Raw genomic sequence first — 24,055 nt, 5'->3', positions numbered from 1 at the left:
GACCTAGTTGCGCAAATGAGGCGGGAAAAATCTGGATTTGCCAAAAATTCGCGCCGCGTTAACCAATCAGGGCCGTGAACAAGCGGCAGAAAACCCTCCCATGACGCGAATTTGCGTCTGTAATGAAGAGAATTTCACACTCGAATGATGCGAGTAAACTCAAAGTGTTAAAGCGTCCAACTACACGGGAATAGCGCGATTTACAGTGTTTAGTGTGAACACTCTAGTGACTCGAAACGTTTTCAGTACACCTGACCACTGACTGTCTATTAGACTTCTGACTGATCTGATTATCCTTTCACAATTCAAACATCTTCTGAGATCCAGAAATCGTATTTCTTTTCGTCCTGCAGAAGTGAAGCAGTATTGAAAGGTTGTGTCTCCTCATGAACAACGATCAACTGAAAATATTTCAGTGGCATCTAAAGGATCATGATGGTATTCCAGCTTCTGAACTTCTGAACTGAAGAATTATTTGGCAGAAGAAATTAAAAACTGGACCTCTTGGAACTTTAATTGAATACCCCTGCTCTAGAGGATCATGACAGAATTTCCACAAACCCCACAGGGATGTACATCTACTTCTTAATCTCTCAGATGCACAAGTAATAAATAAAGTGAAGGTCTTTCAAAATATTTTGAAGATGTTGTGAAGCTCGGGGAACCTTTAATATCAGAACTGGCTTAAACAGCTTGTCTGACAATGTTTAACAACACCCGGAAGTCTGTCAAAGTCTTCAACACAAAAATTGATGAGTTATCTATATCAGTGGTGTAGTCTACGTGACACGCATTAAGAAAGATCAAGGATTTCCGTATACCTGCTAGATAAGATCAAGGATTTTCGTATTCCCAAATTTTAAATTTCGTATTTAAAGCACAAGGATACGTAACAACATCGTTTTGTTTCAGAAAAGAGTGACGTTTGGTGCAACCGGGAGATATGAAACAACAGGAGATCAGTAAAGGCAAGCATTTCAATTACACTATTTCAGTGTTTTTGTAAGCCTGCTACTGAAGCTAAGCTACTGGTGCTATTAAATTGTTATTTACATTTAGTCATTTAGCAGATGCTTTTATCCAAAGCGACTTACAAAGAGTTCGGGGAGCAATAAGCGATATTTCATACAAAGAGCAATAGGTGCTAATACAAAGTTACTAGTTTAAACAAAAGCTAGAACAACACCTGTTGAGCGTTTTTTTTTCATTTGTCTGTCAAGTATTCCCCAAAGAGATCTGTTTTAAGTAGTTTTTTTGAAGGTCAATGTTAAGGGAACAATGAAATGCAGTTTAGCATCTCTTCTGGATTACAGTTGTTACATACATTAAGGTATATATACACACAATGTTTTAAAATATAAATTCTCTGAGGTAGTGACAGTGCAAGTAAACCAATAGTGCAGCAGAGAAATATAGTCGGGGAGTGGTATCGCACTTTTATGGAAGATTTTATTACACATTTTAGTTTGTTTGGGAGTGTGTAAGTGACGGATCATTTGGCTAGATAATACCCTTATTCACCGTCTGGTATCGTTTAAAGCCCTTTGAAGCTGCACTGAAACTGTCATTTTGACCTTTAACCATTTGGAGTTCATTGAAGTCCACTATATGGAGAATAATCCTGGAATATTTTTTATCAAAAACCTTACATAAACATAGATAAACATCTTGAATGACAACAGGGGTTAGAAAATTATCATGAAAATGTATGTTGAAAGTGAACAATTCCTTAAAAGATTTTCATCAAGTGCTAACATACTGATTTTAAAGTTCATAGGGAAAGGCCGTGTCTCAAGGAGCTGTTTACTGGCCTGTGTCTGGGAATGATGTGTTTCTTGGTGAGTTGAGAAACTGCACACGTACTGTAAATTGCTATGCACATTTCCAAAAAAATCCCAAGCATATGCAGAACTTCGTTATCGTATAAAACCAAAATCACCACTGGTCAAGACATTTTCCCACATCGTCTTACTTGTGTGTTTACTATACTTCATATTACAGTTTTTGAAGGACTCAACTGTTGGCTCTCCATATTTTGTAGGTTATGTGGTCTTATTTGGGTAAAGAAAAAGAGAAACAACCTCCACACAGCCTTTTGTTTCAGCACTTTGCAAAACGTCACAACTCCACAACCTCCGTCGCCTCTCCTGCTGACAGTGTCTCAGATATCAGTTCAGAAGAGTCTGAGTCACTAACAAGATCATTTTACTCTGAATTTGGAATCAGTTCAGAACGTTACTCCAGTTTACAGCAGGCTCTCTACTGGGCTGGACCGGACACATCAATTACAAATGTGTCCACGAGTACAAGTCCAGCTCACTCCACATTCATCATTCAGAACCTGAAAGACAGCTACCAAATAGGTGAAGAGATATATGTTACGATACATGCGAGAGATTTTAGCAATAATCCCAAACTTTATGGAGGGGACTTCTTTCAAGCCAAGCTGTTCTCATCTAAAAAGGTACTGCATCTCTAACACAGAACATAGTCATACATCTTTATGTAGTATATCTAGTCGCTTAAGATGTTCTTGTGTCACAGGCCAGTTTGTTTGGGGAGGTGATGGACTTGTTCAACGGCTCTTACTCTGTGCGTTTTCTTCTGCCGTGGGTGGGACAGGCACAGGTGGCTGTGCGTCTGATCCACTCCAGTGAAGCTGTGCAGGTCCTAAAACATCACAGAGACACCGATTCTGACAGAGTTTTCTTCAATGGATATTTTGAAGGACCAGGACCTAACGGGACCAGGCTTAATGAAATAGTGAAGTGTAATGTGAAGTGGGACAAGAATGGACTGCAGAAGAAGGGAACTGAAGATTGCTGCTGTGAATACAAAGATTCTCGCACTGGAGAAGAATGGCGCTGCCAGAAACCCAAATCTCTGCCATGCAGCGCCCGTGTGTATCACTCCATGGGAGGATATATCAAACGTGTGACTGCCAAAGAACAAACCTTTCTGTGAGAATAACTGATACTTTTTTTAAGATAACATTGTATTTGACATTTTGGTTAATTTTCTAGTTTCTTGTGTAATGTGATAAAACAACTGTTAGACTGTTTATTTATTTATTTATGCCAGGAAGCAAACCAACAAAGCTGTCAATGGCCAAAAAATAATCTTCAACATTCTTCCCTCTAATGAAAGTGCAGGAATTGGTATGTTGGCCTTTGAAATATGCTGTGTAAGATTTAATTTAATGTCATTTCAATTACAACTTTAACTTAGTCACCGTTTTACTCCATCCTGCAGATGTAAGAGAGAAATGTCGTCCTGGTTTGCACTCACCAGTTCCAGCTGGCTTTTACCTGAATGATGTGTGGACTTCCTTCGTGTGTAAAACTCATCAATTTACCCCCCAAACAACAACACAATGCTTACAAGACAAACACATCTACATGATGGGAGATTCTACTTTGAGACAGTGGTTTGAGTTCTTGCTGAAAGCTGTACCAAGTAAGATCAAATACAAATGTCTTACATATTTGTATATTAGTTTGGCTTGATTATAATATCAAAGTCAGATTCATAGACATAATTATTATTGATGAGATGATTGTTGTTGTTTTCACTGCAGGTTTAAAGCTTATGAATCTGCATGTTCAGTATCAGGCAGGACCTCTTCTAGCAGTGGATGTGGAGCACAACATTGACTTACACTGGAGAGCTCACGGTGTTCCTCTGCGGTGTCGGAAAACTGAAATTGCTAATCTGCACTACATCAGTAATGAGATTGAGGATCTAGCTGGAGGACCTCACACTGTTATTGTCTTTAATCTGGGACCACACTTCACCACATACCCTCTGGATTTCTTCACCCGCAGAATGTTGAGGATCCGCAAAGCTGTTGTAGATTTATTGCAGCGAGCACCAGCAACTGTTGTTATCATCAAAACTGTCAACACTGGCTATAAGGTAAGAAGTGTTCATACAAGATGCAATGTCTTCACTTTGAACACAGATTAAAGGTTGATATTGTCCCACTGGTGGTTTTCTGTCTTTGTAATAGGATGTGTTTGGCAGTGACTGGTATTCTCTTCAGTTGGACAGAATTCTGCGGTGGGCTTTTCAGGATGTTAGTGTTTACATTTTGGATGTATGGCAAATGACAGCCTGTCACTACAACAAAGAGAACATCCATCCAGGGCCTGTCATCATCAAAAATGAGATGGACATTTTTCATTCTTTCATTTGCCCTGAATGAATGGAGATTATTTTGACAATTAACAATTTGAATTTGATTATTTTCCAGAAGGTATCTGCTTATGTCATATCATATCTGCTCATATCATTCAAGAAGTCTAAAACTATCCAATATTTTAGCTTTATACAGTATATACATATACAAATTATGATTTTTAATGCTTTGTAAAATAGTAAATCTGAATTCGCATTTTGCAAAGATTGGGGTATTTGTAGGGTCTTTGTCATTGTCTTTGCACAGGAAATATTTTAAATTAATATTCTTATTTTTCTCTGTTATTTCTAACACTTGAGGGTGTGACAGTTTGTAAATAATATGGAAGATATATAAAAGATTAGTAAATATATGGGCGCTCTATTTTTCAAACCTATATTTTATTTGACACGATACCTTACAAAACTGCAAAATCTAAACCTACCATTTATAAACATTTATTTAATGTTACAATGTTAAGAACCTTGATTCGTCTTATTATTCCGATTCTTCTGATCCCCCAAATTTCTGACTGGAACTTCTATAGGTTTCAGGCTACAACCGGCAAACTTTCCACAAACCTTCAGACTACTGTCTACATCTTTTCCAACTGAGCCGGGTTCTGGTTTGCGAAAACCAGTCTTTCAAAACCACCTAAATTCCCATTGACTTAACTTTGCGACAAATTGTAATGGCTCATAACTCAGAGCGAGGATTTCGTAGAAACTTGCAGGTTTCCACATTATAGAGGCTGGCAGGGTCTGTAAGAACTTACCTCACACTGGGGTGCAAGTTGTACCCCTTGGGCGTAAGAGCCCCCAGAAGTTCCCCATAGACCTATAAAGGGGCAGGAAATATTCCCATATAAGGTGCAATCATGTTAGCATTATGTTAGCAAACATGCTAATCATGCTAGCAAACATACTGATGTTAACATCATGTTAGCAAACATGCTTATTGTGCTAGTATCATGTTCTGTTAACATTCTAACATTGATTATGTCCACTTTATTCAGTAGTTTTCTATAGCCTACAACATTTTAATATTAAAAAACTCAAGTTAAAAGTTAAATACACCAAGCACTCATGTTGACATAAAGCAACTTAATTTAAAACAACAAATCATTTGAAACAGTGCATACCAAGTCAAGAGTTCTTTGTCCGTTTTGTTTTTCACGTGCTTGTTTGTTTCTTGTCTGTGCTGCAGTAAATAAGCATTAGAACAATAGGGTGACCATATTAGCCATTTCTGGCATTTGGCGACCGCAGGTCATCGAGGTTTATTATTTCAGGTTTTATTTTATAAATACAGCGGTTATATTTCAAGGTAAGAATGACAACATTGAACTACAAAGATTATACGTCTTAAGCGATTTTAAAACGTTTATGTTTTTCGAATCGCGGTACTTTGACGTCATCCGGATCTTGCGGCGCCGCATCAAGTTGAACAAGCCCGATGTCCTCAGGTTCCGGAGCTACTGGGCATGCGCAGAAGTTCACAACAATACAGACTGCGTGCCTCTCCTCTTACATTTTCTCTCGATGGGACCTATACTGTATCGCACTGGATAAACGCTTCTAACACTTCTTAAAACGCTTCTGACATGTTCAATGAATTCATACTGATATCTGTCCAGTTTTTACTGTAAAACTTTGACTTATATTGAAAGACGCGATTGGCTCAAAGCGAAACCGAAAGCTGATTGAATCAACAGTTTTCGAGTATCGTAAAGCGGAAGGAAACGGACTACAATATATTTACGTAAGTTCGTTTACATATTGATTCTACTATACGCGGGGGTTGGGATAAAGAAAGTCTTTACACTGTCATTTATGTGAGATTACGACTCAAATGTGTAAATTGATGTTTACATGCTGTCGGCCTATTTCAAAATGCGAACATTACATCGAAACGCATGTGCGTGTAAACACAATAGTGTTCGGTCAACAGATATTTGATTAAAAGAGCTCACATATAGTGTTGAGTCTGCAGTAGAGCACATCTCTGAAAACACAACTCACATAACATCATAAACACAAGGCGTAGTTATTCCAAACAAACAAGCTGTGAAAGGTGAAAAACAAGAGAAGATATTGTGAGAAATGTCTCAGTGGTTTTGTGTTCATATAATGGAGTTCAGTGTTGTTTGGTTATCAACATTCTTCTAAATATTTTTTGTGCTCTAAAGAAAATAAATAATGTCAGAAGTTCCATTTTTGTGTGAACTGTCCCATTAGGAATACATTAGTATTGCCAGCAATGCATTGGAGTTTGTTGACCAGCTTTCAGAGTAACAGGTCTTAATGAGTCAAGCTCTTTTTTTAGTGTGTCATGTGTTGTGTACTGTGATTTCCGGGACAGGTTTCCCAAACGGTCTTGTTCTGGAGGCATCTGGAGAACTTTGACATTGAAACAGGTGTAAATTAAGAGATGGAGGAGAGAGAAGCATCTGCAGAACCCAGTCGTGTATCTATGAGAAGTAACAACTCCATGATGCAACCCCCCTTTCTGAGTGATGGAACCCTTGTCTCTAATCCCCGGTAAATATCAACTCACACAAAAACATCACTTAACCTCTGACTACTTTTTTCTTGGCTAAAATAATTCTTTCTGCAGTATGAAGCACATACAGTTTTTGAACTGATCCTTAAATATGACAGGTTAAATCAGAAAAATTACAAATCAGTAGAAGAAATGGTTAGTGGACCTTGTTTCTCTGCCATCTAATATTAGACTTTTGATGCTGTTTTCATCTTCTTCTGTGCTGTACAACATTATCACCTGCTGTAAGTAGTCATGCAATATCACAAATACAGAGTTAATTCTGTTTTTCGTAAGTTTTAATAATATGAACACGAACCTTATGATATTTTAAAAGACTCACTCTCCATGAAACTTTTTTCCGACTCATTAACAAGGATAATCCACGGCTAGCTGTGCTTTTTCTTTTTAACGCACAATGAGGAGCTGAAACTGTTGCAGTATATTCATGTTTCCTAATGAACCTGAAAGAATTTAACTTCAATGTGTATAAAACAACACACTGTAAACAATATTTACAGTTTTACTAGTTGCATTAAAAAATCATAAATACACTGAAGACTTTAGCAAACAAACTAAGAGTTACAGAATTTCATCCGGATGCAAGCTACTTTCACTTCCTTATGACCAGTTGCACCTTTTTTAGACAAGTTACTCATAGTTGTGCACCCAGAGATTCCAGTCTGATAAGAGCTACTGAATCCAGACTTACAGTGTGTTAATTATTTGAATTATATATGAATTGTGTCGATAGAGTATATTATTGTGTTGTTCTCACCCTCTCTTCTCCATGTTTTCCTAATTATTCTGCAGTGTGGGAAAAGATGATCTGAAGAGATCTGTAAAGTCCTGTCAGACCCACGTCAAACAGTACAACACAAAACCAACCATGCAGCAGGATTGTCGTGATGATTCAGTGGAAGATGTTCTGAAAAGAGTCAAAGACAAACACAAGAGCATCATGAAGAACAAATACGAGAATTTATTTGAGGGAATCAAACGACAAGAGAATCAAACCCTCCTGAAGACAATTTACACACAGCTGTACATCATAGAGGGAGAGAGTGAAGGAGTGAATGAAGAACATGAGGTTTTACACATGGAGAAACAGCCCAGAAGAACACAAGACTTACAAGACACTCCAATCTACTGCAATGACATCTTTAAACCTCAATCACATCAAAGACACAAAATCAAGAGTGTTCTTACTAAAGGCATCGCTGGAATTGGAAAAACCGTCTCTGTGCACAAGTTCATTGTGGATTGGGCCGAGGGAACAGCCAATCAGGACGTAGATTTCATGTTCCTGCTTCCGTTTCGAGAGCTGAACTTGATTCAAGAGCATCGCTACAGTCTTCACAAACTTCTGCTGGACTTTCATCCTGAACTTCATGATGTGGACTCTCAGATTTATGAGGAGTGTAAAGTTGTGTTCATCTTTGATGGTCTGGATGAAAGCAGAATGACTCTGATGTTCTCAAACGACAGTGAGAAAGTTTCTGATGTGACTGACACTTCATCAGTGGCTGTGTTGATGTCAAACCTCATAAGAGGAGATCTGCTTCCCTCCGCTCTCATCTGGATCACCTCCAGACCAGCAGCAGCCAATCAGATCCCCTCCAAATACATCACATGTGTGACAGAGATCCAGGGATTCAACGACGCTCAGAAGGAGGAATATTTCAGGAAGAGAATCAGCGACGAGCATCAGTTCAGCAGAATCATGTCCCACATCAGAAGAGCGAGAAGCCTCCACATCATGTGTCACATACCCGTCTTCTGTTGGATCTCATCCACTGTGCTTCAGAAGATCCTGACACAAGATCACACTGAAGAAATCCCCAAAACTCTGAGTGAAATGTACATCCACTTCCTGCTGATTCAGATGAAGAGGAGGAATGAGAAGTTTGATCCAGAGAGAGATCCAGAGATCAACAGAGAAGTGATTGTGAAACTGGCTGAAGTGGCTTTCAAACAGCTGATGAAGGGCAATGTGTTGTTCTATGAGGAGGATCTGAGAGAGTGTGGGATCAACATCACTGACGCGTCGCTGTATTCTGGCATCTGTACTGAGATCTTTAAGGAGGAATCTGTCAGTCATCAGAGGAAAATCTACAGCTTCATACATCTCAGCATTCAAGAATTCCTCGCTGCGTTCTACTGGTGTCACTGCTGTACATGCAGTCATCTCACAGCACTTGAAGATTTTCAACCATTGTATAAATTGCATCAAGGTGCCGTAGATAAAGCTGTTGAGAGTAAAACTGGTCATCTGGATCTTTTCTTGAGATTTCTGCTGGGCATCTCACTGGAGTCCAATCAGAAACTCTTAAAGGATCTACTGACACACACGGTGGACACATCACAAACCATCAAGAAAACCACACAGTACATTAAAAAGAAGATCAAGGGTAATGATGGTCTGTCAGCTGAAAGATCCATCAATCTGTTCTTGTGTCTGTTAGAAGTGAAAGATCAGACTCTGTCCAGAGAGATCGAGGAGTTTGTGAGATCAGACAAACACTCAGAGAAGAAACTCTCTGCCGCTCACTGTTCAGCAATAGCCTACATGCTTCAGATGTCAGAGGAGGTGATGGATGAGTTTGATCTGAAGAAATACAACACAACACAGGAGGGGAGAAGAAGACTCATACCAGCTGTCAACAACTGCACAAGAGCTCTGTGAGCATCACATTCATGTTTACAGTGAAGAGACGGAAGGTGTCAAGTACATTTTGTCTAAATTGTTTTGTTTTCTTTCAGACTTGCTGACTGTAATCTCACAGTTGAGTCGTGTAGAATCATCTCTTCAGCTCTTCAGTCTTCAGATTCTCCTCTGAGAGAGCTTGATGTGAGTAACAATGATCTTCAGGATTCAGGAGTGAAGCTGATCTCTGATGCTCTCAAGAGTCACAACTGTCATCTAGAGATACTGAGGTGATGCTCTCCATATACTGATATCACAAAGTAAATGTATCATGAATAATATTAAAACATGTTGTTTATCTTCTGTAGGTTATCAGGTTGTATGGTGACAGATGAAGGATGTTGTTATTTGGCTTCAGCTCTGAGTTCAAACCCGTCACACCTGAGAGAACTCGACCTGAGTTACAATCACCCACAACACTCATCACTTCAGATGCTCTCTGAGAGACTCAATGATCCAAACTACACACTCAACAAACTCAAGTATGACACACAACACTAATACTGACACATACTGACCTGTGTGTGTGTGTGTGTGTGTGTGTCACTTCAGATGCTCTCTGAGAGACACAATGATCCAAACTACACACTCAACAAACTCAAGTATGACACACAACACTAATACTGACACATACTGACCTGTGTGTGTGTGTGTGTGTGTGTGTGTCACTTCAGATGCTCTCTGAGAGACTCAATGATCCAAACTACACACTCAACAAACTCAAGTATGACACACAACACTAATACTGACACATACTGACCTGTGTGTGTGTGTGTGTGTGTGTGTGTGTGTCACTTCAGCTGCTCTCTGAGAGACTCAATGATCCAAACTACACACTCAACAAACTCAAGTATGACACACAACACTAATACTGACACATACTGACCTGTGTGTGTGTGTGTGTGTGTGTGTGTGTGTCACTTCAGATGCTCTCTGAGAGACTCAATGATCCAAACTACACACTCAACAAACTCAAGTATGACACACAACACTAATACTGACACATACTGACCTGTGTGTGTGTGTATGTGTGTCACTTCAGCTGCTCTCTGAGAGACTCAATGATCCAAACTACACACTCAACAAACTCAAGTATGACACACAACAATAATAATGACACATACTGACCTGTGTGTGTGTGTGTGTGTGTGTGTATGTGTGTGTCACTTCAGCTGCTCTCTGAGAGACTCAATGATCCAAACTACACACTCAACAAACTCAAGTATGACACACAACACTAATACTGACACATACTGACCTGTGTGTGTGTGTGTGTGTCACTTCAGATGCTCTCTGAGAGACTCAATGATCCAAACTACACACCCAACAAACTCAAGTATGACACACAACACTAATACTGACACATACTGACCTGTGTGTGTGTGTGTGTGTCACTTCAGATGCTCTCTGAGAGACTCAATGATCCAAACTACACACTCAACAAACTCAAGTATGACACACAACACTAATACTGACACATACTGACCTGTGTGTGTGTGTGTATATGTGTCACTTCAGCTGCTCTCTGAGAGACTCAATGATCCAAACTACACACTCAACAAACTCAAGTATGACACACAACACTAATACTGACACATACTGACCTGTGTGTCACTTTGACTGTGTATCATATCAGCCAGTAAGTTTTCTTAATGTGTGACTGTTTATCTGTTTTCAGTTTAGACTATGGTGGACTTTGCAGGGTTAAACCGGGACTGCAGAAATGTAGGTTTTTACGCTCACATATTTAGACCTTTTACATGTTCTACTGACTTATAGATGTTTTCATGCTGTCGTTTTTCATTCAGATTTCTGTGATCTCACGCTGGATCCAAACACAGCCAACGTTCACCTCATGCTGGCTGAAGAGAACAAAAAGGTCACATATGTGAAAGATCCTCAGCCGTATCCTGATCATCCAGACAGATTTGAAGGTGTTCCTAAGATTCTGAGTAGACAGAGTCTGACTGGACGCTGTTACTGGGAGGCTGAATGGAAAGTGTGGGCCCGTATAGCCGTGAGCTATAAAGAAACCAGCAGGAAAGAAGGCAGTAATAGTATGTTTGGACTTGATGACAAATCCTGGAGTATTTTCTGCAATACCAATGGATTTAACGTTTGGCACAACAATACAACTAATAACATACCTGCTCCTTCATCTTCATCTAATAGAGTAGGAGTCTATGTGGATTGTTCGGCCGGCATTCTGTCCTTTTACAGTGTCTCTGAAACACACACACTCACACACATACACACATTCAACACAACATTCACTCAGCCGCTATACGCTGGATTTATGATTAATTTACTCAACTCCTCAGTTTCTCTGTGTAAATAAACACACAGACACACAGTTTTTGTAGTATGACTGAAGAGGACTGTATATAGTTTGAGCAGTACTTAATTTGGAAAAAAGTTCTGAGTTGCCGGAATAAGACGGTGTGGCAGATCCAGCAAATAGGAGATAACAGAGCGCATCCTGTAAGTTTTCTTTATTTTGCAAAACCACAATGTTCAGTTTTTAGTGCAAGTGTGTACATCGCTACATGGCACGCTAAAAGTAGGATAGTTACCTTTGCAGTATTTAAAGATCGCAGAATATTGTCCAGTGCCTGGTTCTGGAAGAACACAGTTGCTGCATAACCTTCGTTCAGATTCCGACATTAAAAATAAACTTCAACCACGCATCTCTAAAGAAGTTCCAGCTCATGTGGGTAAAATACTGCAGATTCCTTTGTGAACAAGGCCCAGGTTGACACTGGATTTGCGGAAAGACTATAATTGAAAAGCAGTGCTGTGCAGTCAATATTGAATCCGATAGGAATGATGTGATCTTATTTGTACTATACATCACTATGGCTTTGTTTGAGATCGCTTGATATGTCCTGATAATGTGTTACCTAACGTTACGTATAACCAAATTCACAGAAGGCTCCAACTAAGTTAACAACGCAAACTGTTATCCATTCATAGCAGTGGGCGTTTACTTCCAAGTCTTCAATGCGCCGTTTGTCCAACCAGCCTCAATACCAGGGTAGAAAATAGTCTGTTACTTGTTGATTTTGATGTTTTTGAATGTAAAAACCATGCAAATGTCATAAGTAGACCTCAGACAACAGTATTAAACAATAAATAAGGCCAGTTCAGGACACCTTTAAAGGGTGTGGGGACGTATATTGGTGGACCTTCACATAACATTCAGGACGTTCTCTAAACCTTTTCTATAGGACATTCTCACATCATTTGCAGGACCTTCAGGGGACCAAACTACAATGTCCCCTGCCAACAAATGACAACCAGTTGTGTTATTAGTCCTTTTGCTAATTGTATGAATTACCATCTGTCTATGTAACTGTCATGTCCCAGGCATTTTATTATTTTAAATGACAAATCGACAATCAACTTCACCTTTACACCTGCAATTAATGTTAAAAAATGAAAAAAAAATCATCAAACCACCATTATTGTGATCAGTGTTTGCTTTAGTTGATCTTTTGACACTCGACTTCATTGCATGAATTGTCTTATTTTGTTGCTTGTGGTGGTGTTTCAGTAAGAACACTTTTACAAATTCCATTTGTAATAATGAAGTTAAGAGATGATTTTGGTTGATCTTGAGATTCATGATTTCATGATTAACGAAAATGTACTGCCAATAAAATTAAACATTAAACAAAATAGAATCACTGACACACTTAGACATCAACACTTATCATTCAAACCTCATCAATGTTGACAAACAGCAATCTAATTCAGATAAACAGATCAACTGCAATGCATGCTGGGAGTCATGAATGAGTTTTGTACTAGGATGTTACCCAGCATGCATTGCAGATTGATTAAACCAAGCCATACATAAAATTTGAGGAAACTAATAGTATTGCTTGCAGCAAGTTGAAGTAATTTCATATGTTCTCCAAAGCTAAAGTGATTTTAAAATTTTGAGTTTAACTTTTTGCATTGTACATTTGTAATGACTTATGCAATTACACATTACATTAGCATGGCACCTATCTTTTCTTGCAGCAGTTTATTTGGCTACTGCAGAATGAATATCCCCATTTACAGGGCATTGAAGGTACTATGTGGATTTTAGGCTTTGACTTTTACATTTTCCATTATTTTATTTATCCATTATATTTAAGAGACCTTTTTGGAGGAGTTTGGATTACTTATGAGCACTTGAGCTTAAATGAGACTTGTGTGTTTGATATATAGACATAGGGTCTGGTGTCGACCATGATGTTTTGCAATTTTTAGGTGTTCTTATTATGATTTAAGAAAATAAATGCGATTGCTCTTGATCACGAATCAAGTGTTTCTTGTTTTTCACTGAAATGTCTCTTAAGTGTTGAGGACTAATGCTTCTTTGAGCCTATACATTCAGTGTGAGTAAAATACTCAAGCCCTGTTCAAATCAGAAACTCAAAGACTTTTACTTAAGTTGTTTAGGAATTGGTGACTTGTAACTTGTTCGTGTGTGTGTGTGTGTGTGTGTGTCACTTCAGTTGCTCTCTGAGAGACTCAATGATCCAAACTACACACTCAACAAACTCAAGTATGTGTGTTTATGACCAGAGTCAAGTAGAAGCATATTATAAACCCTATTAAAAACTTCTATATATTTGTGTAGTGTGGAGCATGGAGGACCCTTCAGGATCACACCAGGTTTGAGGAAATGTAAGTCTTTTCTATCGTTTCCTCACACTGTCACATCAACCCGGTATCACTTCAAAGTGTGTAATACACAGGTTGGTCCACTAGAGAATGCATGTCAGTGTCATGATTTGACGAGAACCAGCAGGGGGCGACAATTTCCCCCCATGCCAACAACAGTAACGTTAACAAAACCAAATATCATATTTTATATTGGGCACAATTACATATATTTAATCAGATGTTGTATTTTGTTTACATTTATTATTTCCTACACACAATTTAGATATAATATAAACACAAAACATGACAGGCAGGTAGGCCTACTGCTACAGATGATGTCGTATTCTTCAAAAAGGGCGGTTAAAGCGTTCGGAGGCCGGAGAACAAACATTTACATTTTTCATTTATTCATTTAGCAGACGCTTTTATCCAAAGCGACTTACAAGTAGTTTTATACAGTGTCACATTACTGCAGAGCGATCAGGGGTAAGGTGTCTTGATCAAGGGCCCTTCAGTCATGACCTGCTGGCACTGAGATTAGAACCTTCTGATCACAAACCCAACGCTCTAACCATTAGGCCACAGCTTGTGTAATGTAATGTGCCACTGTATAAAACTACTTGTAAGTCGCTTTGGATAAAAGCGTCTGCTAAATGAATACATGTAAATGTAAGTAAATGCACCTGGCTGACTTCTCTTTGCTCATTGCGTGTTTTAAATGGTTGGGAAGTGGGGAGTGGGGTTAGGTGCTCTTAATATCTATCAAACATATATATAAAATTGTTTCAGTTTTACAAATGCAAAGAACGGAGCGTGTCATTTTCATGCCTAGAGGAGGCCAATCGTGACACCGACACGCATTCTCTAGTGGACCAACGTGTGTATTATGGGTGTGGTTGCTCACATACATTGACTGTTAAACTGTCCTTGACACAGTTCAATATTTATTTTGTGTTCAGATTTCTGTAATCTCACACTGGATCCAAACACAGCAAACGTTCGTGTCCTTTTGTCGGATGGGTACAAAAAGGTGACGCATGTGGAAGAGCAGTCGTATCCTGATCATCCAGACAGATTTGAGAATTACGAGCAGGTTTTGTGTAGAGAGAGTCTGACCGGATGCTGTTACTGGGAGGCTGAATGGAGCGGCTGGGTTGATATATCAGTTACTTACAAAAGAATCGGCAGAAAAGGACGTAGTGATGATTGTAACTTTGGACTCAATGAACAGTCATGGAATCTGAGTTGTATTTATGGTAGATTCACCGCCTGGCACAATAAAAGTAATAAAGAAATAAAACCTTCACCTCCATCTAATCGAGTAGGAGTGTTTGTGGACGGGCCGGCCGGCGCTCTGTCCTTCTACAGCGTCTCTGACACACACACACTCACACACATACACACATTCAACACAACATTCAGTGAACCTCTGTATGCTGGATTTGGAGTCTTTTATTCTAACTGCTCGGTGTCACTGTTAGATTAAACAGCCTCTCGTGAGTAAGAGTGTGTTTAGCATTATACATTAAACAAGCTGTAGGAAATATTCCCTGATAGTCTCTGAGACGTCTGCTTTATCAGATGTTTTTACACAGCAGATGTTTAATGTGCTAGCTGGACACAATATCACAAAAGCGTGTTTTAGTACTAGATTACTTGTTTATATCAAAAGCGGACAAATCTAAAAAATGGATTTAACATGAAATTAGAAACAAAAGAGAAATGAAGGTAGTCCTAAAGAGATTGTGATAGATGTGTTGACAAACTTTAAATCCACTGTACAAACTCTTGATTGTGTACGTGTAAACTTCACAAACGCACTGTAAACTCTTTCTTACAAATGTACATATATATTTGATGGCATATTTCTCCAATAAATACCATATATCACAAAACCTCATTTACTCTGTGACTGCTATTTTATTGTATGACAAAGAAACACAGCAGTCAGATAAACACTGACGTTACTGAAAGGAATAATACAGCATTGTGTGTTTTACGCTAGATACAAGAATACATGACTGTAAAAGCGGCACTTGTCATACTCACCTGAGGATGCGATGATGATTTGTGCCACTAGAGAGAGACCTTCACTTCAATTTAAAGACACATGGTTGTGTTTAATTTGCCTTACTATTATACATAAAACAAATATCACAATAACAACAAAATGTGGTAGCATTAAAAAAAGAGTCTGTTAATATTAAAATACGATCATATATAATAGTAAAGCGTCTGCTAAATGACTAAATGTAAAATATATAATAAGTGACTTTTAACATGACATTATGAACTATAAAAGCAATCCATAAAGAAAGATTTGTCACATACACGCTTACATGAGTTTACAACTAAGTGAAATGAAGTCTGGCCAACAAAATGATAGAATATCAAATAAAAACCAATATAGAGTAGAAGGGAAAAAGAATCATTGAGATAAAAGTAAAACTACTTCATGTGTAACGTGATTGTTTGATGAAGGCAGTAAACACAAGACTTCAAAGAGTTTTACTGGAACATGTGAAGAGCCAATCAACAGCAGACCCGGAAGAACAGCGTCATCTAGAGGTACATGTGTGACATCACACCGACCTACAGTCAGACAGACACCTGTGTGCTTTACTCGTTCCCTCGTTTAATGCAATATATACATTTGCCTTTATGATTCAATCTGTTTTCATTTGATTCTCACATTTGTGATTTATATTCTCACCACAAATTAAGGATGAAGAAGGGTTATATAGGTGAGAAAACCTGGTTGTTTTCTAATAATAATAATTGAATTTAACTGCATATTTATCCGTAGTTTAGGGTCGAGGGTAAACATGGATGTCCCCGTGGAACATTAATCCAGAAGGGAAATGACCTCACGAAGATCTAAACTCGTTGTATATTTGCCTCGTTGCGGTGTGGTTGATATATATTGATACACGTATTCTATTTAAGTGGGCAAGGCCATATGCAAATATTTTTCACATGCAAAAATGCGATGAATTTTAGAGAGATTTGCATAAAGCAATACAACCCACACGCAAATAATAAACGAGGTTTTATTTCCAAGCGCGCAATGACATTGTTCATCCTTTCCGTATTTAACTGCCAGTAAAACACATATAGGCCTGTAGCTATAATACATGGGCCTGATTTATCCATCATGTATAGAAAGATGAGGTCTATTCAGAGAGAGACACACAGTGAGAGAGTGAAGTAGGGCGGTCGTGTTCCTCTGCGTTCAGATCTTCTGGTCACGCCTGCCGCATCCAGCGCATCCAGCGCAGACGGGAATAACATTAGTCCCCGGGCAGGAGCCGCCGCGCATTCGTAATGAAGTGTTCGCTGTGTTTGAAACTCGTGATCTTTTCCCGCATCCTCCCGTGTGTCTCTAGTGTCCATCCTCCATTGATCTGTGGACATCTTTAGGGATCTTCTGCATCTCAGCCGCGCGCTTTCTCCACGAGCACCACATCTGGCCGCGCTCACGAGCTCTTCTCCGTGTCATTCGCATCATTCGCTTTTCATACACGATGACCGGATGTACATTTATTTGATTTAAGTGGATATAAACGCAAATGATGTTTCTAGTCATCGCGTAAGCGCGGTATTTGTTCATCAGCCGTCGATCTTTGCAGGCCGTGCGCGGTTTATCGTGCGCGGTTTCTACGGTCGTTATGATGATGTTGATTATTTCTTTCGTTTATTACGGATAAGATCCGTTTTCCTCGCTATTCGTCTCGCGTGGACGGGGATCGGCGTCGATCGGCATTTTTGCCATTGACGCAAATGTTTTGACCTCAGCAGAATAAATATCACAATAGTTTCTTTCTTTCTTCTGAAAATAAGCAGTGCGCCAGAAGGGCTTGTGTTCGCGGACGGGGAGCGGCACCGGACAGGATCTGATGACGCAAATATCTTCACCTCATCTCACTTATCAATGATTGTTTTAGGCCTTTAGTTTGTCGTTTTGGACGGAATCCATCGTTCACCTGAAGCGGCTCACCCTCGGCTCACAGTCTCATTGCAGTACCCTTGAAGATCAACAGTTCATCTCTCGACGGCGACTACACCTGTCAATCAGCGCGGTTGATCGGGATCGGCTCCTCCGTGTTCGGCTCACGATGACTAATAAACCGAGTCTCCTCTCATCCTCGGTTACGGATGCTTAACGGTGCATTGTGATCGACGGGCATCAGGGGACCGTGTTCCTATTGGATTATACCATTCTCTCTTTTAATTCTCCTCCGCAGACCATCTCTAGGCGGACTGTTTTGATCGTGATATTATGTTTGGCCCGTTTATTCGCCTGGAAGATGGCAGCTGATTAAATTTTAATCTTGATGCATTCTGGCGACACGGGGGGAGAAGAGGAGAGAAGATTGAATCGGGGAGGAGTGGAGAGAGGAGAGGATGTAGGCTGGTGGATACGGCAATAGCTGAAGGTAAGAATCACGAAAGAACGACTGCATGTGTAAGTGTGTGTTCATTAATAGCCGACACGAATGCATAGACACACACACACACACACACACACACACACACACACACACACACACACACACACACACACACACACACACACACACACACACACACACACACACACACACACACACACACACACACACACACACACACATAGTTGTGTCCAGATAAATACACGTCAGTGTGTGCACGAGCGTACAGTATCATCTGGCACACACACACACACACACACACACATACACACACACACACATGTTTTTCATTGCATTTAAATTGAGTTACAGGCCAAAGGCTATAGATGAGCGATCGGGCGCGTGAGCGGTGTTTAAATGTGTGTACTGGTGCATTCTGACACACCACCATCTCTCCCCACCCAACACCTCCATCTCACATCCTTCCTTCTCCTCCACCCACACGACTGTGTGTAGCTGCTCAAGCAAACCTCCCTATGAGGGCACCCCAAAGTATTGATGCATGTACAGTTTTCATATTCAAAACGTTATATTTCAGGTGTTTCAAAAAAATACCATTTGGCGTAGAATATCTGTGGTAGTTTGAGTTATGTCTATATTTACATTTTAAGTTAATGTGTGTGAGAGTTTTGTGTTTATATTGACGCACACGCAACACACTGGATGATTATGTCTGGTGTTACACTGGTGTTATGTCATTTTGGGAAAAGCAGTGTATGAATAAATCCGGCTAATAGACATTCATTAACATGTCATTTGTGCTTTAAAAAAGCCATCAATTATCTAAGAATACTAAATAATAAGATTGTAGGGGAAAAGGCTACATTCTAATCTTGCATACAGTCGGTTACCTTCGAGTTTTCAGCATATTTCAAGTCTCGTTGTATGTTATTATATAATCCAGGGAAGTTTGTAATGTCACAAAGGACCGGGGACGCAGACCTTTTACCAAACTTTCCTTTGATTAATAAGTGCATCAGCCATGTAAAACAAAAAGCAATACTTCTAATGCATTTACCAATACATTCAGTCTTAACTGTTAACATTAGGTAATGCAGAATGAACTGATATGAATAATTGTTTTGACATTACGCAACACTGACAAAGATTAATTCAATTGCTCATTGTTCGTGTTTGTTAATGCTAATGCATTGACTAATGTTAACAAATGCAGCCTTATCATAAAGTGTTAACTTACGTAAAAAAAAGCAAAATAGAAAAATACATTGAAGCATAATTTGGTTGATGCATGAGCCTTTCAAAAGGTATCAAAATAATACATTAAATATAATAATAAATGCACAAAGTATGGACTGTGTTTGTGCATTTATATGTTAATTTTAGTTTGTCTCCTTTGCTTGCAATCAAAATTGTGTTAGGATTATTCCGTCGATGCTGGTACTAAATACATGAATCCACATTAATATTCTGTATATTTTTCTCACACATGCCATTTCTGTGAATGTTTGTGTGAGGGTGTTGTGTACAGCATTGATGAGAGTGGTGTGTTTGTTTATATCTGTAACACAGAGGGACAATTCCGAAAAGAGGAGTTTTCTCGGCATGAGGGTGAATTATAGCAATTACTCTACCCTGATCATTACACACACTAACAGTCGTGTGTGTGTGTGTGTGTGTGTGCTGGAGTTTTTGGAAGCCCTCCAGATGAACAGCTCTGTTGGGTTTGATTTCTCTAAACTAGAGAACTGAATGCCTGAAAAACAATGAATTTGCGGCCCCTTGCAAAGATACTGACACTCTTTCACAATAGCACCAAACAAGTTGTTTTGCTTAGTAGTTACTGTAATTCATGATAAAGCAAGTTAAGAGCATAATGTAAATGTTTCTGCACTATTTCAAGGTCACTAATCAAATGTAAGCAAATCTGTGTCAATGACCGTGAAGTCCTCGTACAGAAGGTCACATTTGCTTTGGGACATTGAAAACACACGTGTGGCTCTTCAGAACCTTTTCATATCCTTCTGAAGAACATGGGACCATCACGTCTGCTCATGCAGCACATACTGACATACACAGAATACCAGAATACCAGAGGCCAGTTTTTATACGTCATGTCATGTGTATTGCAGGATGTAAGGGATTCTTTCGGAAGTGTTTTTCGTTTGCATGGATGACTTACCTTAATATATATCCTATTCTGTATCTTCAAACACCAGATTGTTAGTTTGTGTATCATCACGCCTCAGTATCTCCTGGTTAGGTGTTCCGTGTGCACTTAAACAAACGTTTATGACCGTTTATGGTGTTTTAAGTGCGTGTTTGTGGGCGTGGCAGTCTGGAGCGTTTGCCTTCATGGGCTAAAGTAGAAGTGTGTGGTAGCTCATGAAGTGTCTGAGACATGAGCTGCAGTGTTAGTCATGTGTACGCTTACACGACGTATGTGTCATCACAGGTGTGTGCCCTTATAGAGACCTATTCAATTTATTTTATCCAAATTCTAGAAAAGGCCACGAGAAGTTAATCCTAGATGCTTTCCAATTTGATAATTTCTGACAAAGAAAAAATTTCATTCAGTACCAAAAACATTAATAATAACTTTTATCTAATAATAATGGCTTAAGATAGTGTTGTTTGTATTATTTGTGCTTGACAGGCTGTTTGTTAACTCTGAAACCATCAGACTCTGTAAGAGGTTATTCCACATTTCGCGTCTTTTGCGTGAGCAAGTTGGTAATTTTAAATGTAGACACGCGTGGGAAGCGCGCACAAATAATCCTGTTTCTCCAGCATCGAGATGAAAATATTTCAACTTTTCAGAATGCCGTTTTCCGCGCAGTTTTAGACACGAAATGTGAAACGCACCTTCGAATAATGTCATAGAATGTAGCTCCTATGTCCTTAAAAACATTGCTCTAAAAAACGACCCCTTAGGTTGTTTGAGCAAGCAGCTTATTGCAACCTGTATTTAAAAAAGAGTTACGCGTCCTCTAGCTAGTGTCGCGTCTAAGTCACGTTTTGTGTCCTTTATGAAATGTCATTTGTCCAACCCAATCAAAATGTGTGTTCATTTATACCTAATATTTACACTTTATAGACGATCCCTTACCCACAGTTTTTCACTGTTTAATATGCAAACATTTCTGTGTTTGGCAGATACCTTGGATAACTGACTTATGATGCATTCAAAGTGTGACAAGAATCAAAACCAATGGACATAGATCCCATAAAGTTTGTAGCATTTTTGCCAACACAGCGCAGAGGACAGGCAGTGGATGGAGGGCGTCTTGCAGGAGGTGTTTGTGTAGGCAGATCTTCATAAAGAAACATTTGCATGGAAAAAAGTCTAGTGCAGGATGATGAATCATCAGTAATTTTTTGGTACACATACACCCAGTACATACTTGACAATGCAGCCATAGACAGAATATCCCAGAGGAAAGGTTTGAGAACAGTAATGAACGAGGTGTTCATCTGCAGAGAGGCCTGAGGCTGGTGTGAAGGGAAGATTTCTCCTGATAAATCGTCTGATTCCGTCTCCCGGGATCAGGGAATATTTTTACTGCACTGTCAATAGAGACCGACCGAGGCCGTGGGGCTTTCACAACACGGTGTGTGTGTGTGATGGTTACTGTGAACTCCAACGTAGATCATTGCAGGAGAAAAGTATCCAGACAGCAGAGCCGAGCGCAAACAAAGAGAAAACCAAATGAGCAAAACTGCTAGAGAGATGTCAGCCGCCGCAGCCCTTCTTGCAGCGTTGCTATGGCGACCGAGTGTAGGGAGACTGGGCACCGACCGATCGATGTGTGTGTGAGTCTGTCTGGAGGGATCTTGGATTACTGATCCTTAAAAAATTATTTTCCAGAGCCACACAAACAGACTCACATAGGAGGGAAGCCATTCTGAGCAGACGCTAAATAGAGAGGAGATGACTTATGTGATTTAGGTTTATAGATGCATCTTGTTTACAAAAATGAGCGATGTTTGCCTGTAGCAATTAATGTTGTGTTATTGCCGCCCACAGAAAGCGGCTAATGGAGTTTTTTAATGTCAAAGAAATGTTTGCTTACAGTTTCTTGTGGCCGTGGTTGCAGTAAACCATTGACCAATGGAAACAGAGCTTAAATACATATACCTTTTTACATTTTTGAGAGCTGATCGCCATCTACCAAACATGTCTTATTCCTTTCATTTACTAGAAGCAGATGTATTGACTGTATCTGGCTCTTTGCTCACACACGCCTGTTCTTGCTGAACATGAATTATTAGTTTGATGTAATGGGAAATGTGACACTGGATATATTTTTTTTCAGGTTCGAGCTGCAGAGACTTTGCTGACGTTACAACACTGGATTGAATTTACAGACATTTTCCATGTTCACAACATTATTAAAATGGACGTTAGCTATAACATGTATGTTTATCATGTTAAATATAGATGAGATGTGTAAGAGTAAGTGTGTCAGAGGAGAACTGTCCCTCCCGGCTGAGACTAGCGAGTTTTTCTTTCATTTATGCATCGTTGGAGATTTGGTTCCTTGCCACTGTTGCCATGTTCCTTTGCTTGCAGAGAACTTCAAATTACACATCTATTTGCAAAACATTTTTGGCAAAATAAATAAAAGTCAGTGTGAAATTATTGACATTCAAGGTGTAATTTAACCATCTATACCATGTAACTTAATAAAAACTCAATTTTAACAAAGGAATTCAGAAAGCTACACTTTTTAAGCAGTAAGAGCATATCATTTAAAAACAAACCATTAAAGCCACAATATGTAAATTTTGATCGCTAGTTGGACTAACAACAAAAGGCGAAGCTAAATGACGTAATGGTAGAGAGAGGAATTATGGGACATGTGGTTTTCACCATCCAGAGGAGTATGGAGATCGGCCATCATGTTCAGGGACGAGGAAATTAATGAATTTATTTGATGTCATCGTGATGAATTAGCTTGAAAGAAATGTGTAATGTAAAGCTACATTAGCCCGCGGATGATATTGGACTTTGTCAATGATTTGGTGGCGTAATGCTACACAGTTTTACTCTGAGATGAGTATCTTAAATATTTGGTGTTGATATATGACATTGGACATGTTTTGATATAGAGGCTGTGTGATGCTCCTGAATGGAGGGTGATGAAACTAGAGCAGGTTCTTTTCTTTAATGTTGTTGTTGTTTGTGTTAACATCATTCCTGCTGCTGTTGCTGTGACTATATTCCACTTTTGTTCCTGGTGATCAATAAATCAATCGATAAAACAGCAATCATATTAGTCCGAGCAGTGACCTTTCTCACTGTAATTAAAGCCGAGCACATTGACCGTCAGTGTGTGTGTGTTTGTGTTCTCATGAGTCTTATTGATCACTGTCTAAATGTGCATTCAAATTATTTGAAAAGAAAGATTTAGTTTAAGATGTGATCTTGTGTTTCTTCACTGACAGTTAGAGCGTGTGATTTGATAAACGGTTACATTTGTTCACTGAAGTCAACCTTAACGCAAATCAATGTCATAAACTCATTTTATGATCAATCAAATGATCTCCAAACTCCAAACT

At 39.2% G+C, this 24,055-nt stretch overlaps 2 protein-coding genes across 5 annotated transcripts; both read left to right on the top strand.

The window, feature by feature from the left end:
* The first annotated feature begins 763 nt into the window (after positions 1-763).
* On the top strand, positions 764-4,655 carry LOC306897181 (NXPE family member 3-like). Its single transcript, XM_079461721.1, has 8 exons — positions 764-968; positions 1,771-1,838; positions 2,042-2,464; positions 2,545-2,960; positions 3,082-3,158; positions 3,253-3,456; positions 3,578-3,915; positions 4,010-4,655. The coding sequence occupies exons 1-8, from the start codon at positions 944-946 to the stop codon at positions 4,202-4,204; spliced, it is 1,746 nt and encodes a 581-aa protein (XP_079317847.1). The 5' UTR covers positions 764-943; the 3' UTR covers positions 4,205-4,655.
* A 997-nt stretch (positions 4,656-5,652) lies between these two features.
* Positions 5,653-13,736, top strand: LOC306897165 (protein NLRC3-like; the record flags this gene model as incomplete). Of its 4 annotated transcripts, XM_079461687.1 has the most annotated exons (8): positions 5,653-5,938; positions 6,539-6,717; positions 6,794-6,874; positions 7,532-9,400; positions 9,482-9,655; positions 9,734-9,907; positions 11,104-11,150; positions 11,234-13,736. In XM_079461687.1, exons 4-8 carry the CDS (start codon positions 7,608-7,610, stop codon positions 11,761-11,763), a joined length of 2,718 nt encoding a protein of 905 aa, XP_079317813.1. In that variant the 5' UTR covers positions 5,653-5,938; positions 6,539-6,717; positions 6,794-6,874; positions 7,532-7,607. The 4 variants fall into 4 exon arrangements, with proteins under 4 accessions (XP_079317813.1, XP_079317812.1, XP_079317815.1 ...); XM_079461686.1 differs by lacking the exon at positions 6,794-6,874; XM_079461688.1 differs by lacking the exons at positions 5,653-5,938; positions 6,539-6,717 and having other exon boundaries at positions 6,847-6,963.
* Between the last annotated feature and the right edge of the window lie 10,319 nt (positions 13,737-24,055).

Source organism: Barbatula barbatula, assembly GCF_947034865.1.
Source record: "Barbatula barbatula genome assembly, chromosome: 8".
In the NCBI taxonomy this organism is placed as follows: Eukaryota; Metazoa; Chordata; class Actinopteri; order Cypriniformes; family Nemacheilidae; genus Barbatula; species Barbatula barbatula.
This window is presented reverse-complemented; position numbering and strand designations above follow the sequence as displayed.